Source organism: Penicillium crustosum (genome assembly GCF_028827405.1).
Source record: "Penicillium crustosum strain IBT 35664 chromosome Unknown utg000002l_segment0_segment0, whole genome shotgun sequence".
In the NCBI taxonomy this organism is placed as follows: domain Eukaryota; kingdom Fungi; phylum Ascomycota; class Eurotiomycetes; order Eurotiales; family Aspergillaceae; genus Penicillium; species Penicillium crustosum.
Window position 1 is genome coordinate 2,723,177 of NW_026623123.1, and position 13,690 is coordinate 2,736,866.

The 13,690-nt window shown below is 49.5% G+C and overlaps 7 protein-coding genes across 7 annotated transcripts; 5 read left to right on the forward strand and 2 right to left on the reverse strand.

Moving 5' to 3' along the window:
* Window positions 1–2,323: 2,323 nt before the first annotated feature.
* Window positions 2,324–3,132, reverse strand: N7487_004538 (uncharacterized protein; the record flags this gene model as incomplete). Its single annotated transcript, XM_056872285.1, has 2 exons — window positions 2,324–2,841; window positions 2,904–3,132. 2 exons carry the CDS (start codon window positions 3,130–3,132, stop codon window positions 2,324–2,326), a joined length of 747 nt encoding a protein of 248 aa, XP_056730005.1.
* A 1,002-nt stretch (window positions 3,133–4,134) lies between these two features.
* Window positions 4,135–5,187, forward strand: zrfB (low-affinity Zn(2+) transporter ZRT2; the record flags this gene model as incomplete). The annotated part of the gene is made up of 1 exon (XM_056872286.1): window positions 4,135–5,187. One exon carries the CDS (start codon window positions 4,135–4,137, stop codon window positions 5,185–5,187), a length of 1,053 nt encoding a protein of 350 aa, XP_056730006.1.
* Window positions 5,188–5,776: 589 nt separating this feature from the next.
* N7487_004540 (uncharacterized protein) lies at window positions 5,777–7,633 on the forward strand (the record flags this gene model as incomplete). The annotated part of the gene is made up of 6 exons (XM_056872287.1): window positions 5,777–5,920; window positions 6,029–6,078; window positions 6,140–6,256; window positions 6,325–6,476; window positions 6,534–6,902; window positions 6,954–7,633. 6 exons carry the CDS (start codon window positions 5,777–5,779, stop codon window positions 7,631–7,633), a joined length of 1,512 nt encoding a protein of 503 aa, XP_056730007.1.
* Window positions 7,634–8,141: 508 nt separating this feature from the next.
* fkbp3 (peptidylprolyl isomerase family protein FPR2) lies at window positions 8,142–8,663 on the forward strand (the record flags this gene model as incomplete). Its single annotated transcript, XM_056872288.1, has 2 exons — window positions 8,142–8,371; window positions 8,498–8,663. 2 exons carry the CDS (start codon window positions 8,142–8,144, stop codon window positions 8,661–8,663), a joined length of 396 nt encoding a protein of 131 aa, XP_056730008.1.
* A 223-nt stretch (window positions 8,664–8,886) lies between these two features.
* On the reverse strand, window positions 8,887–9,977 carry N7487_004542 (cytochrome b5-like heme/steroid binding domain-containing protein; the record flags this gene model as incomplete). Its single annotated transcript, XM_056872289.1, has 2 exons — window positions 8,887–9,204; window positions 9,264–9,977. The coding sequence occupies 2 exons, from the start codon at window positions 9,975–9,977 to the stop codon at window positions 8,887–8,889; spliced, it is 1,032 nt and encodes a 343-aa protein (XP_056730009.1).
* A 526-nt stretch (window positions 9,978–10,503) lies between these two features.
* On the forward strand, window positions 10,504–11,723 carry N7487_004543 (PP2C family serine/threonine-protein phosphatase; the record flags this gene model as incomplete). The annotated part of the gene is made up of 5 exons (XM_056872290.1): window positions 10,504–10,599; window positions 10,661–10,770; window positions 10,830–11,124; window positions 11,186–11,288; window positions 11,350–11,723. 5 exons carry the CDS (start codon window positions 10,504–10,506, stop codon window positions 11,721–11,723), a joined length of 978 nt encoding a protein of 325 aa, XP_056730010.1.
* Window positions 11,724–12,736: 1,013 nt separating this feature from the next.
* On the forward strand, window positions 12,737–13,690 carry N7487_004544 (acetamidase/formamidase family protein; the record flags this gene model as incomplete). The annotated part of the gene is made up of 1 exon (XM_056872291.1): window positions 12,737–13,690. The coding sequence occupies one exon, from the start codon at window positions 12,737–12,739 to the stop codon at window positions 13,688–13,690; it is 954 nt and encodes a 317-aa protein (XP_056730011.1).

The following is a 13,690-nucleotide window of genomic DNA, read 5'->3' on the forward strand; positions in this document are numbered from 1 at the left end:
TCCGCCTATAGTAAGTGTGGCTGAGGGTCCCTGGGTAGGATCGTCTTGCTGCAGAGGACTGTGCATTGCACATCGTCATTTTGAAAGTATGCAGGATAGGGTTGTAGCACATCTGGAGAAAGATGGATCCCTGTATACAATTTGACCCCAGCCCTCATAATTATTGGCTATTAGTGAATATTGCATCGAGAGGGGTTTGTCCAACTTTCCCCCTCCCCAATCTCCCTAGTGGTTGCATTGTGCACATCACTGGGCCTTAGGTTTCACGGTGGGAGATCTACTTCATCCCTGGTGTGGCGTTCATGGCATGATCACTATAGGCAGCGGTCACTTACACCTGTTGGATGTGTGTGGTGTGAGCATATTGCGTAAACTGGATGTGTGAAGGTATATAACGACTCCGTACTCCGTGCAGACTACTATGTACTACTTACTTGAGCAAATTCCCCAACTTCGGGATGCTTACAGTGTTCCCCGGAAATTATCTGGGGCCTAAAATAATGCAATGGTATTCCGTTACATCCGCCATGTTCCTTAACCTTGGAATTTTTATTTCTTTTTGATCATGACATCTAATAAATTCAGGCAGAGATATTATTGCATTAGACATATGATTACTCCGTATACTCCGTACTTCTATAGGAAATATATGTAAATGCACTCTGCCCTATGTAGTAATACCGTGCTAATGCTTCATATATATGTAAGCCCTAAGTGTGGGTATGTATACAACACACAACGGTACCGCTCGGGGTTTGCAAGACCCCGCAAATGTTCAAAGGGGGCAGGTGAATTGCAAATGGCATGGGAATAATTGGAACTCCATACGGAGTACTCCGTATATTAAAAACAGCATAATTTGACTACCCGGCTCCGATAAAAAAAAGGTAAGGTCCACGGGTATCACGGAGTACACAGTGGAATGGCAAGTGGCAAACATAGACGGAGTATCCACGGATGAGATTTATGCGACCACACGGGTACCTGAGCTAAAGCCCGGGGAACCAAGAAAGGGGAAAATAAAAAGTGGGAAAAGTGGCAAAAAAAAAAAAGAAAAGAAAGGAAAGAAACACATGGGAAAGAAAACTCTACTCATGAACTAGCGGTCCACAAACTTCCAAGTTTCAATAAACGATCCCACTTAGGCCAAGTCTACTCCACTTGGATTCCATCTCACCGTTCCGCACCGTTGGAAAAACTACTCCGTACCAAGTGGAGTTGCGATTTAGGAGTCGGAGATTTATAACCTAAGTTCCAAGGTTCGGCTTTCTAAACAGATCGGGAATTTGCCCCTGATCGTAGCAAGATCGGTTTGAGATATTCAATCAGCCTGTTTATTGGCTGTAGATTTAGAGGGCCAAGGTATTCTAAATAATAATTCTGACACTTAGATCTATACGCCGATATGCTACACAGTATAGCCAATGGAAAAATAAAATGTATGATTTGTCTTGAATTTCAGTACTGGAGGGTGCTCATAGCCCCCCGAACCCAGCACATCGGGACTGAAATACTTCCCCATTGAGGTGTTAGGGTCACGGGACGAGATGGAGACGGGCTGTTTCAAGTAAAGATCCACTTCAGAATCTTCTAGCTTGGCTTCTGGAAGCTGCGGCCCGAAGTTGCGAGAGCCCATACCACATGGAGGTTTTCAGGTTGGGTGGAATCGAAATGTCTCCGAGGAAATTGGAATGTGTGAGATAGACTAGCTCCATGCCCTTGTCCGTGTTGTCGTAGAATGTCATGAATGCGACCGAGACAGGTAAACAGAAAGTCGTGTATGGGTGTACTCCGTAGCTGACATTTTCGTCTCAACGGCTCTATCTATCTGACATCGTGCTTGAAGAAGTCATCCGGGGAGTATGACAGCCCGCCACTTGTGTAACCTGCCTGATCCTTGGTGACACCAGCCTGCCGATCACAACATCATACAGTGCAAATCCTGTCGCCGCCCGGTAGTGGGAAGATGTTGTGCTCTCCTAAGTGACGCCTAGCCTCGTAGACTGGAGTCAACGTACCGCGTGATATGAGTCGCCAAGCCCATGATTTTACAAGATGCGGCAAAGTCTCTGACACAGTGTTTGCAACGCGGGCAAATCAAAGCAAAGTAATGTGTCATTTGCAGGGGGTTGGAACAAAATATATCACCAATATTTCTGGCGGTGCTGGCGGTGTCACCAGGCCGTTTGCGACTGATCATTCTACCACGGCTGCCCACATTACGAGATTGAGAAAGCTTAATCGTAAGCAAGATGTCTGTCCACGGGTCGACCATATTGAACATTGCTAGGTCCACAGGTCCACACCTGCTGACCATCTTGGATCAATCATCATCAACAGAAGCCTGAGCTTGAGTTGAAATCCATTCTTCCATCAGAGGTTGCCGATTTGACTCGGGTACCCCCGCACTTGGTCTGGTTTTGTCGCCTTTGCGAGTGATCAACAGACATAACACCCATCCATGGATATTGAAGCTCTCATAATGGGTACTGAAGCGGAGCTTCTTTTCGTCACTGCCAGGCGTGTCTTCGGGTAGCACCTGGTCTCCCCTAGTTGTCCGATTTCTCTTTCTTGGCCGACGTCCGTTCCCCAGCGCAACTTCATCCTCGGATTCGGGGATTTTGTGCAATTCCAGATCAGCCTCACTGTCACTCTCGATCATAATTTCGTCATCTACCGAGTTCACCAGGTTGGCAGTCGTATTCCCTGAGATAAGGTCTGGTTTCGGCTCCGGTCCCGAGTCCTGATCCTGGGGTTCCTTTCCGTGGAATGTCTTATTGCGTGTGAGGAGCGAATGGCGGGTGCGGGATTCGCGGAGGAAGATGGCCACTTCGAATTCATCTAAGCAATGTGTCAACATACCTGGTTCGTTATATGAGGAGTATTGAGGGGTCTATACATACCTTCTGCAATGACATCTTTGACCGGCTTGCCCTTCTTGCGCATGAACAACCGCTCATTCTCTTCACGCAGCTTCGGAAGGACCAACGGTCGAACGGCAGCGATGACCCGAGGCAGGACAGGATCCCGGGAGTCCAATAGCCATCGTGAATCAGATGGAGATTCCAGATAAATGCGACATTCCAGAACTGAATATTTGCTAATGCGAAGGTATCGTCGAATGGGAGCCATGTTCGAATGTATTGCTCAAGGGCGTGGTCGAAAAGCTTCCCCGATGACCTCAAGCTCATGCCAAGCGCCTTTACCGCCGATCCTCCGATTGGCGATAGAGACGCGTCCAAAGGGAAAGGACTCTCTCTTCCCTCTCAAGAGGGCTGTCAACCAGATTCCTTCAAACCCCTTTTGATCATCTCAGTCTTCCTATCCTATTTCATCCAGAACAAAAAGATGGCACATCCACACACACTGGGACACAGGAAGGACCTTATCTCCTGTCCACGTGACTTAATCACCGAAATCGTGATCGGAGACCCACGAAATGGCTCCCAAGGTCCTCACCACGCTAGTCTCAAGTATCGGGTACTTCCGGCTACGCCCAAAATTGTATGGGTGGCAAAGTACCCGGTACCGGGATGATAGAGTGTAAAACTCTCTCCTTGACGTCTTCCGCGCTCCCAAGGTCCCCATGGATCCCCTCCAGGGCTGCGGATGATTAATATAATCAAGGTCCTGCAAAATCTGATTCGGTCTTGAGTCTGTCCATTCAGAGGAAGTGATTGATTTATTATCTCTATATCGGCTGAATTTTCCGCCCCTTGCTCCCAGGGTACCCATTCTGGCTAGAAAACCCCTTCGAAAGCCTGCACCTTGCGACTTCACAGTGCGACTCATTTGCACGAGCAGTTAGAAGAAGAAGAAGAAGCCTTTTATTTCTTTCTCGCTATATTCTGTTCAATCAGTATCCACAGAGTGCGACATTGTCAGGATCTCCTGGTAATTCCATGCATGGTTAGTGGACTAACTACGCATCTCGCCTACCATCGAGGACCTTGGGGATTGCGGTCAACTAGCCTCCCACACACCCCTCGCTGGAAGTCCATTCGTCTCATCTCACCTTAATCACAAGTCCTTCTCTCCTCCCATTGGGACACTTGCACCCTTGTCTACATCTCTTCTTGTATTCTGTGCACTTCATTGGCTCCCACAAACGTTCTTTTGTCCCCCCTATACACAATGGAATCCTACTCCACTCTCCTCAAGCGTGAGGACGCCTGTGAATCCGGGAATGAGTTCGATGGCCGCATGGGCCTGCGGATCTCCTCCGTCTTTGTGATCATGGTTGGCTCCATGTTTGGTGCTCTGTTCCCCGTCTTCGCCCGTCGCTTTAGCAAGAACGGTGGATTTCCTAAATGGGCCTTTTTCATCGCCAAGTACTTCGGATCCGGTGTGATCATTGCCACTGCTTTCATTCACCTACTGGCTCCCGCAGAGGAGGCACTCAAAAATGAATGTCTGACCGGCCCAATTACTGAATACAGCTGGGTCGAGGGCATCATCCTCATGACCATTGTTGTCCTGTTCTTTGTGGAGCTGATGGTAATGCGTTTCTCGCACTTTGGTCAAGGCCATTTGCACGATGAGGAAGGCAATACCCACACCCATCTCGACGATCAATCTCTCGTCAACGAAACCAATGAGCCGAAGATTCACATGCCAGGGGAGGACCACCTTGGTCATACCCGTGAGCATCACGATAACAGCGATTCCGAAAACGACATCAAAGCGGCTGAGGACTACGCCGCCCAGCTTACTTCGATCTTCATCCTGGAGTTCGGTATCATCTTCCACTCTGTCTTCATCGGTCTCACTCTTGCGGTGTCTGGTGCCGAGTTCACTACCCTTTACATTGTGCTTGTCTTCCACCAAACCTTTGAAGGACTTGGTCTTGGTTCTCGTCTGGCTACCATTCCCTGGCCCAAATCGAAGCGCAACACTCCCTACATCCTGGGCTTTTGCTTTGGAATCTCGACTCCGATTGCTATTGCTATTGGCTTGGGTGTTCGAAACAGTTACCCACCTACTGGCCGAACCACACTCATCGTCAACGGTGTCTTTGACTCTATCTCCGCTGGAATTCTCATTTACACTGCCCTTGTTGAGCTGATGGCGCATGAGTTCATGTTCAGTCACTCCATGCGCAAGGCTCCCATCCGCGATGTGCTGATTGCCTTCTTCCTTCTTTGTGCTGGAGCTGCCCTCATGGCGTTGCTGGGCAAATGGGCATAGAGCCATCTCTGTTGCTTCTGTGATGATGAAAAAAATGCGGGAATATTCTTCTTCCCAATAATGTGTCATGTCTTTGCTTTCTTTGCCAAAATCTTCTATGATGGTCAGAAATCGTTCCTGCATATGTGATACCCACGGGGTCCGGGCCAGTTTTAGCCATACTCGAATCCGGCGTTACTTTAGCGAGTTTATCTACTTAAAGCCGATGAATGAAAAAACCGTCAGAACCATTCAACTAAGGATAGTGAAGTAGTAAATCAATAGATAACATGAACTAGTAGTAGACCTAGATAGGCTTAGCGAGGTTGATCTTATATATTTCCGTAGATGTAACCCACGTGCTTAGACATCACGAGACATACCAAGCCCAACTCTAAAGCCAACCATAGATAAGCCATTGGCTTAATTCTTATTGTACGCTTAACCATCGTAGGGCTAGTTCCTGATAGGGGCCTTCCCCGCTCCAACTTGTACAACAGGTCGAAAATGAAATAGGTAGCAGATTACCAGGGGTGCTTGTCCCCCTTGATCCCTCCAGTCTCATCTTAATCCAAACCTCTACCAACGCCATCTCTCAAGGGCTGTCTAAATGGCCTCAGCACGAAACTTGACCGCACTCCATGGGTGCGATGAGTCCAAGACTGCGACTCAAGACACTATCGACCAAGTTGGCCCTGCTCATTCATCGGGTACATCGCCAAAGCAGCAGAGTCTGTCAGACCTCTTCACTATTGTGAGCGCCTTATCCTGGCCTATGCATGCCAGGTTATTTTCCGCTTTCCCCGCACTCGCGGTTCAAGCCAGCAACTGATAGACTGATTAACTGGATGTTGTTCAATAGTTCGCAAGCGGCTTCGCCCTTATCAGCGATGGATACCAAAACAATCTAATGTGGGTCGAGTGATTGCTCCCATGCATGCATGACTATGTCTAATCGTAGAACATCTCACAGGACTATGACCAATGTCCTCCTTAAAAAGGAATATCCCAAGGAGTACACTAGCACCGTCAGCACGCGCGTTTCGAATGCTCTACTTGTCGGCGAAGTCATTGGACAGGTTGTTATTGGGTACGGACAACACACCACTAAAATTTAGGGCTATGGAAAGGTTCTGATGACTGATTATGCTATACCAGACTGACATGTGATTATCTCGGTCGTAAGACTGCTATCGTCTTCACAACCTTCATGATTGTCATCGGAGGTATTCTCGCCACAGCCTCGCATGGCATTACCATCAATGGCATGTTCTGGATGATGACGGTTGCCCGTGGCATTGTCGGGTTCGGTAAGTAAACCCTCAACGACATCATTCCGGTTTTGCTACTCTACTAACTATCCCCAGGCGCCGGCGGGGAGTATCCGGCCTCTTCGACTTCCGCCTCGGAAGCAGCAAACGATCTAACCCCGAAGCACCGTGGTCCAGCATTCATCATGGTAACCAATTTCCCCTTGTCATTTGGGGGTCCATTCGCAGTTTCAATCTTCTTGATCGTACTCTTGGCCTGTCAGCAATCTCACTACAGCACCGTGTGGCGGGTGTGCTTTGGCATAGGATGCATCTGGCCGCTGTCGGTGTTCTACTTCCGAATCCGAATGCTAAACTCGGTGTTGTACCGACGCGGAGCCATCAAGAAGCACGTACCCTACATGCTTGTGCTGCGGTATTACTGGAAATCATTGATTGGGACTTGCGGTGCTTGGTTCCTCTACGGTAAGAGATCCCCCAATACTTGCAGAGGCACGGAAATTCTAATATGTTCAGACTTCGTCACTTTCCCCAACGGCGTCTTCTCCGGTACAATCATCTCCTCGGTCGTGCACGACGGCACAATCCTGAAAACAGGCGAATGGCAGCTTCTCCTCGGTGCAATCGCGCTGCCGGGTGTTTTCCTCGGAGCCATTCTCTGCGACCGCCTTGGCCGCAAGCCTATTATGATGATCGGCTTCAGCGGATACCTGATCTTCGGTCTGATTATCGGTTGCGCCTACGACCGCATTACTAAGATCGTGCCTCTCTTCGTCGTCTTCTATGGACTGATGCAGAGCTCGGGCAATTTCGGTCCGGGCAATATGCTCGGTTTGATCTCGTCTGAGTCGTATGCTACCGGTGTTCGAGGGACCTGTTACGGGCTCTCTGCGGCTATTGGGAAGGCAGGTGCTGCTGTCGGTACGCAGGCGTTTCAGCCTATCAAGGATCGTCTGGGGAACAAGTGGACTTTCATTATCGCTGCTATTTGTGGCGTCGTTGGGATCTTGGTTACTTTTTTCTTTGTACCTGATTTGACGGGCGAAGACTTGAGGGTGCGCGATGAGAAGTTCCGTGCTTACCTTGTTTCCAACGGGTGGGATGGCGATATGGGCGAGGATGATTTGAAAGCGACTGCCGATCATGTCATGGCCCCGGGTCTTCCTAATGGAGATGATAAACTCGTAAGCCAGTAAAGGGCGAGAATGGCTTTCGGTACACGACAATCGTCGGTGGATAGCCGAAGGTCAGGAATGGGGGTGTTATGACATCCCCAGATGAACTCAAAGCCAACAGTTGCTCGGATCTCAATTGTTGAGGTAGGGCCACAATGGGATATCCACATATTGCAGTCAATAATACGTAACACAAAATCTTTCAAATATCTCAAAGTATACAACTACTAGTCATGTAGTTACAGCCACCTATGTATATATCCAGCCTCTGCTTCATTTGGTATCTGTACTGGGGGTCAATTATCCGTATTTCCAAAAGAATTGGTAAAATATAGATAATAATCAATAAATATCTTCCAAGGTGATACCTAAATAAAACCTTGATTCACAACCATGGACGTAAACCTCCAGGGCTTGAAGCTTAAAGCACAGACCAACGCTAAACCTCGGTCCCATCTCCGCCCATCTGTCCACATCCCCAAACTCCTTATCTCTCCAATTCCCCTCCAATCCACCCCATAAACACACAATGCGTCTCACCTCCATCCTCGTCGCAGCCCTCGGCTCCCTCGCGGCGGCCGCCGAGCTCGGCATCGAAGTAACCCACGCCGTCGAGTGCACCCGCAAGACCACCAACGGCGACGGAGTTGCCATGCACTACCGCGGCACCCTGCAGTCCGATGGATCCGAGTTCGATTCCAGCTACAAGCGCAAAGCGCCCTTGACCTTCAAGCTGGGTACCGGTCGTGTCATCAAGGGGTGAGTTGAAAGTTATCTGGGGCTGTTTGAAGATGTCAATCGTGGAATTGCCTACAGACTTCCCCCATTGTCTTTGGTTGTTCGTATGGAAGCTAGAAGCTAATTCGTTGTGTTCATTGTATACAGATGGGACCAGGGCTTGCTTGACATGTGCATTGGCGAGAAGCGCACGCTGACTATCCCGCCCGAGTTCGGCTACGGCGACCGCGGTGTTGGCCCTATCCCCGGCGGTGCGACGTTGGTGTTTGAGACCGAGTTGGTCGGTATTGACGGTGTGAAGGATGAGCTTTGAATCAGCGATGTTTGATACCTATCTATGTAACTCTCTCTGGGAGGAGTTCTGATGACTAGGCCATGATATCCGGCCAAGAACAAATATATACCTTTTCGAATGCGAGTCGTTGTATAATATAGCAGCAGGGTATCTCATTTCTATGTGGTAAGATGTACACTGTATACAAACCGGCTGAACAATTACAGCAAGGTAAAACAACGATCGAAAAGTGAATCAAGTATTAGTCCATCGCATCCAGAGCATTCTCAGTCTGGATATCATGCTCCGAAACAAGAATTCCGATCAGACACTCCCCAAGGATTCCTTCCCAGTTGACCCACGGGTGGATCTCCTGGAACAGCTGCGCAGAGTCCTTCCCCGCACCACGGAGGAGCTCACCCTTCCCACCTGGATGGTAAGGGGCGTAGGGGGAGATATTGTACACCTTTCCATTGTACGAAGTCCAGGCATCACGACCCTTACGTCCATTGTACTCCTTTAGCATTGATGGTGTGACCCGCAACAGGCCTGGGGGAAGGCCTTCGCCGCGGAGGTTGTTCTTCGGGTTCGCAGCTAGCGCTGCCCAGTCAAGGGGGAGAATCCTGGCTGGAGAATCACTTTGCGTGATGACTTCTTCAGAGACACTTGCGTCGGGGCGAGGGTGCTGTTGCTAAGACGGCTGCCGCTGCTCGGTGGGCCCAGGCCGCGCTGAGAGGCGGCCGCTGATGGTGGCGGGCCAAGAGAGCTGCCACTGAGCCGTGGTGGTTGCAGCGTGCTTGTGGGGGTGAGGCGGTTCGCTTGTGTGGCTGGTCGGGGCCGTGGCACTGGGGGAGGAGGCATTAGGGAAGAAACGCCGGTGGTTGTTGCCTTCGGCGGTATGGGTAACGGTTGTGGTTTCGGAGGGGGTGCGAGAGATGGCTGTGGTGGAGGTTGGAACTTTGGTGCGCCATGATCACGGTTTGTGGGAGATATTTGCTCTGCTGTTCCATTTATAGGCTGTGAAATGGACGGCATCGTGGCGGGCTGCGATGTCTTGCTCTCGCTATTGTCCAGGCTGAATGTGGGGACCGCAAGGACGGGGAGTGGTGCGCTCAACGCCGAAGCCTTGGGTGTTCTCTGGGAATCCTCCTCCTCTGTCTCTATTGCTGTTGTCGAGACCCGTGAACCATGCTTCTGTTGCACGGGCTCGTCTGTGGTGTCAGCGGCAACCGGCGCGCCGGGTTTGGGTTCCGGAGGGGCAAACGAACGAGGTTCGGCCCAGTTGCGAGGAGGGTAGCGGTAGAGAAAGTAGCCTATTGTTGCTATTAGTACACCCGCACCTACCCAGCCCATGCTGAACTAAATTTGAGATGCGTGGAAGGTGAGAAAAGTGAATTCAAAGGGTGTTCCTGATTAGAATCACGATCTTGCAGATTCGCCGAGGAAATTGGCCCGTGCGCGATCAATGGAAGATCTATGCAGCTTTCAGGGTCTATTTGCTAGAAGCTTAAATATCATTAGGGTAAAGGATATTTCAATGGTTTGAGGGATTAATTAGACTTATCGAAGTGAGATATCTAAAAGAAGAGGATTTACTACGCTATCTGTCCTAAGTGCTGGGGAAGAAAAAAAATCATTGCCGGCAGTCAAATATCAGACATTGCTGGCAAACCTCCAGGGCTGTCTGGGGAAGGAATAGACTCCGGGGAAGCCATTGAAAGCCACCAATTGGATATTGGTAAATAACCTCGCATCGATCAAAAACAGAAGGCGTTCATGATGTCAGTGCATCATCATCCTCCACAGATATCGTGACAGAACTTCCAGAGCTTGTCTATGCTCTTGCGAGGGATTGATCCTTGCACATAAACTGCCAAACATGGTTGTGGCTCACAGAGCCATGAGGGACCAAATGTTCCGCAAAACAATGTCTACCTCGGACGCAATCACGCTCTTTGATGCTGGGGCTGGTCAAGTGAGTGTCATGGTGTATGGCCCTCGCACAGCTATCGTACTTATCCGAAATGAAATGGCAGTCCCAGGGTGGTAGGAAGTATCAAGAGGATCGGTGTGCAGTGATTTTCCCGAACCAGTTTCCTTCGAACATGAAGGACAACGTTGCATTCTTCGCAATCTATGACGGGCAGTAAGGAAAGCCTCGAGATGCGGCCTTTAGACCAGGCTTGAACTGACCAAGATCTCCAGTGGTTCCGGATTGGTTTCAGAACATGTTCATAAAAGTCTGCACCACCTGCTCGGACAGCGCCCGGAGTTCGAACAAGACGATTGGGCCGCGGCTATCAAGGCAGCACTGGCGGAAGAAGACAGCATTCTGTTGGATAGGTTTGAGCATGAATCTGCCGAGCCTGCCATTTCAGGGTCGACAGTGGCAATGTGTTGCCTTAATCTCACCAAGGGCGAGTTGATGGTCTCCAATTTGGGTGATTCGCATGTTATCCTGGCTGAGCGGGATCGGAAAACAGAGCACCCGTATCACATTGTAGGCATTGTTGTTGATTTGGGTATTTATTTGGGCGTGAATGCTAATACCCATACACCAGCGACGTCTCACAGAGGCTCATAAGCCCTCCACTCCCAGCGAAAAGACCCGAATTGAGCAGGCAGGCGGGGTAGTCAACAATCGCAGCGGGACAGAGCGTCTTGGTGAGTTAAAAGGAAAAGGAGAGTGACCTTCCAAAAATACCTACTAACTCTGGAAGGACAGGATCCTTGAATATGTCACGAGCATTGGGGGACTTGCAGTACAAGAATCCAGTGAATACTTTGGAGAACTCCATGCCAGACCCCGCCTCGTCAGCTACCAGCCGATCGGAATCTCGGGGCAACTTCCTATCCAATGACCCTTACACTTCGCGACGCACCTTACACACGGACCGCCGTTACCTGCTACTAGTGGTGTCCGACGGAGTTACCGATCGAGTGGACGATACGAACCTGGTTCAGCACGTGATGAAATTATCGATGCGGGGAAAACGAGCAAATGAAATTGCACAAGAAATCGCCACCAATAGTGCTAACAAACCTCACAGTGATAATGCAACGTGTATTGTAGCAATGTTGGACGGACAGGGATCTTGAGATCTAAATTATATCCAATACTACACAAGATATACTATCTAGGTACCTAGGTATATACTAAGTATACTAAGTACTTTTGTACTAACCATGGGCTATAGTTAGTAGCCAAAGTAAAGGCCAAGTTCCACTTGCAAAATGTTATGCAGCTGTGCCACTCACAGCCTACCAACGGTTCGCTCCTTACCCAATGAAGAAGGTGGTGTTGGACCTTTTGGGACTTTTTAGGCCGATTTGGGCCGATTAGGGATTTTTCTTTTTTTTTTTAACTGAAAAAAAACTTTTACAAATCATTTTTAACTATTTCTTCTTTTCGTCTCTTGGGCCGAGCCTAAGTGAAAAAAAAAAATTGAAATGAAAAAAACAGAAGAAGAAACGTATACCAATTAATTCCATCGTGACGGCATTCATAACAAAATATCCAAGAAATCTAAGAAAATATACGCAGGTTCAGGGAAACTTGTGTTCCCCACAGCTTTTCCTTTTTGTAAATGATGCAATTTGAATTTTATATTGTATACATCCAAACTAACACTGCAGGATTTCGTATAATTCTACAATCGGCTTCTCCGTATGTCGTAACCTCCCCCGCCCTACAAGGTCGTCTGCTTATCGCTGCCGCTTTTACCCTGTGTTGTCCAACCAAATCTCGGGATTGTTCCTAGTCCAATATATCTACTTCGTACAGTTGAAAACTCAGAGGCACCGACAGGGGACCAGTACCAATCTGTTGGAAACCTGTCAAACCACTTTAGGCAGGCGACTCAGTGTCCGGGTGGAGTAAGCAAAAGAAGCATAAGATCCGGCTCTAGTCACCTTCCAGAACGGTCAACCCTGCAGAGGATCTCCCGAGCTCATTAGATACAAAATCGCCCGGATATTCCACGAATTTTTTCCCCTTCCCCTTCTAGTCGAATTTTTTTTTTTATTTCCATTATTGCGTTCATATCTTTCTTTCCATATATTCTCTCTCTTCAATGATCCTGACAGAAACCTGGAACCCTCAAACATCCGATATGGCACCAAAGGAATGGAGTAACTTCCATGTGGGAAGAGAATGTAGCCACCAAAAATGGTCTCGTCAAAACACCCCCAAGCTCACCGTCTCCTCCGGCGAGACCGTCTCTTTCGATGCTATCGATAGTAGCAATGGCCAACTCGACACGTCATCTAAGGCCTCAGCCATCAAGACATTAGATCTTGACCATGTCAACCCCGTCTTCGGTCCGATCTATATGAACGACGCCCAACCCGGCGATGTCCTCAAAGTGGAAGTCCTGGACCTTCAGGTTGCCGACTGGGGGTGGTCCGCCATCATCCCAGGCTTCGGTCTACTAGCAGACGAGTTCTCAGAGCCCGAGATCAAGATCTGGGAGCTGAACCGCGAAGCAGGCTTCGCTCAATTCAAGAACATGCGGATCCCCTTGCGTCCCTTCCTCGGATGCATGGGTCTCGCCCCCGCCAACGACGAAGAACTCTCGACCGTCCCGCCCACAAACGCCGGTGGAAACATGGACTGTCGAGAGCTCAGCGTCGGCTCCACCGTCTTCCTCCCCGTTCAAACCGCCGGCGCCCTCTTCAGCTGTGGTGATGGCCACGCTGCACAAGGCCATGGCGAGGTCTGCGGTACCGCCATCGAAACCCCGATCCGTGCTACCCTCCGCTTTGAACTCCTCAAGAACCAGCCCTGGATGACTGCTCCTCAGTTCCAGACTCCTCCCCGCGCCCAAATACCGAACCCCCTTCCCGACCTTGGAACTTACGGTGCTCTCGGTATTGCTCCTGACCTGTACGAGGCTACCAGAAGTGCCACTCGGAATCTTATACAGTGGTTGGTGCAGACTAAGGGTCTTACTCGCAGCGAGGCATACATTCTCGCTAGTGTTGCTGGTGACTTGCAAATTGCCGAGGTGGTCAACGTGCCCAATTTTGAAGTGGCCATGACACTGCCCTTGGGGATCTTCTCTTGA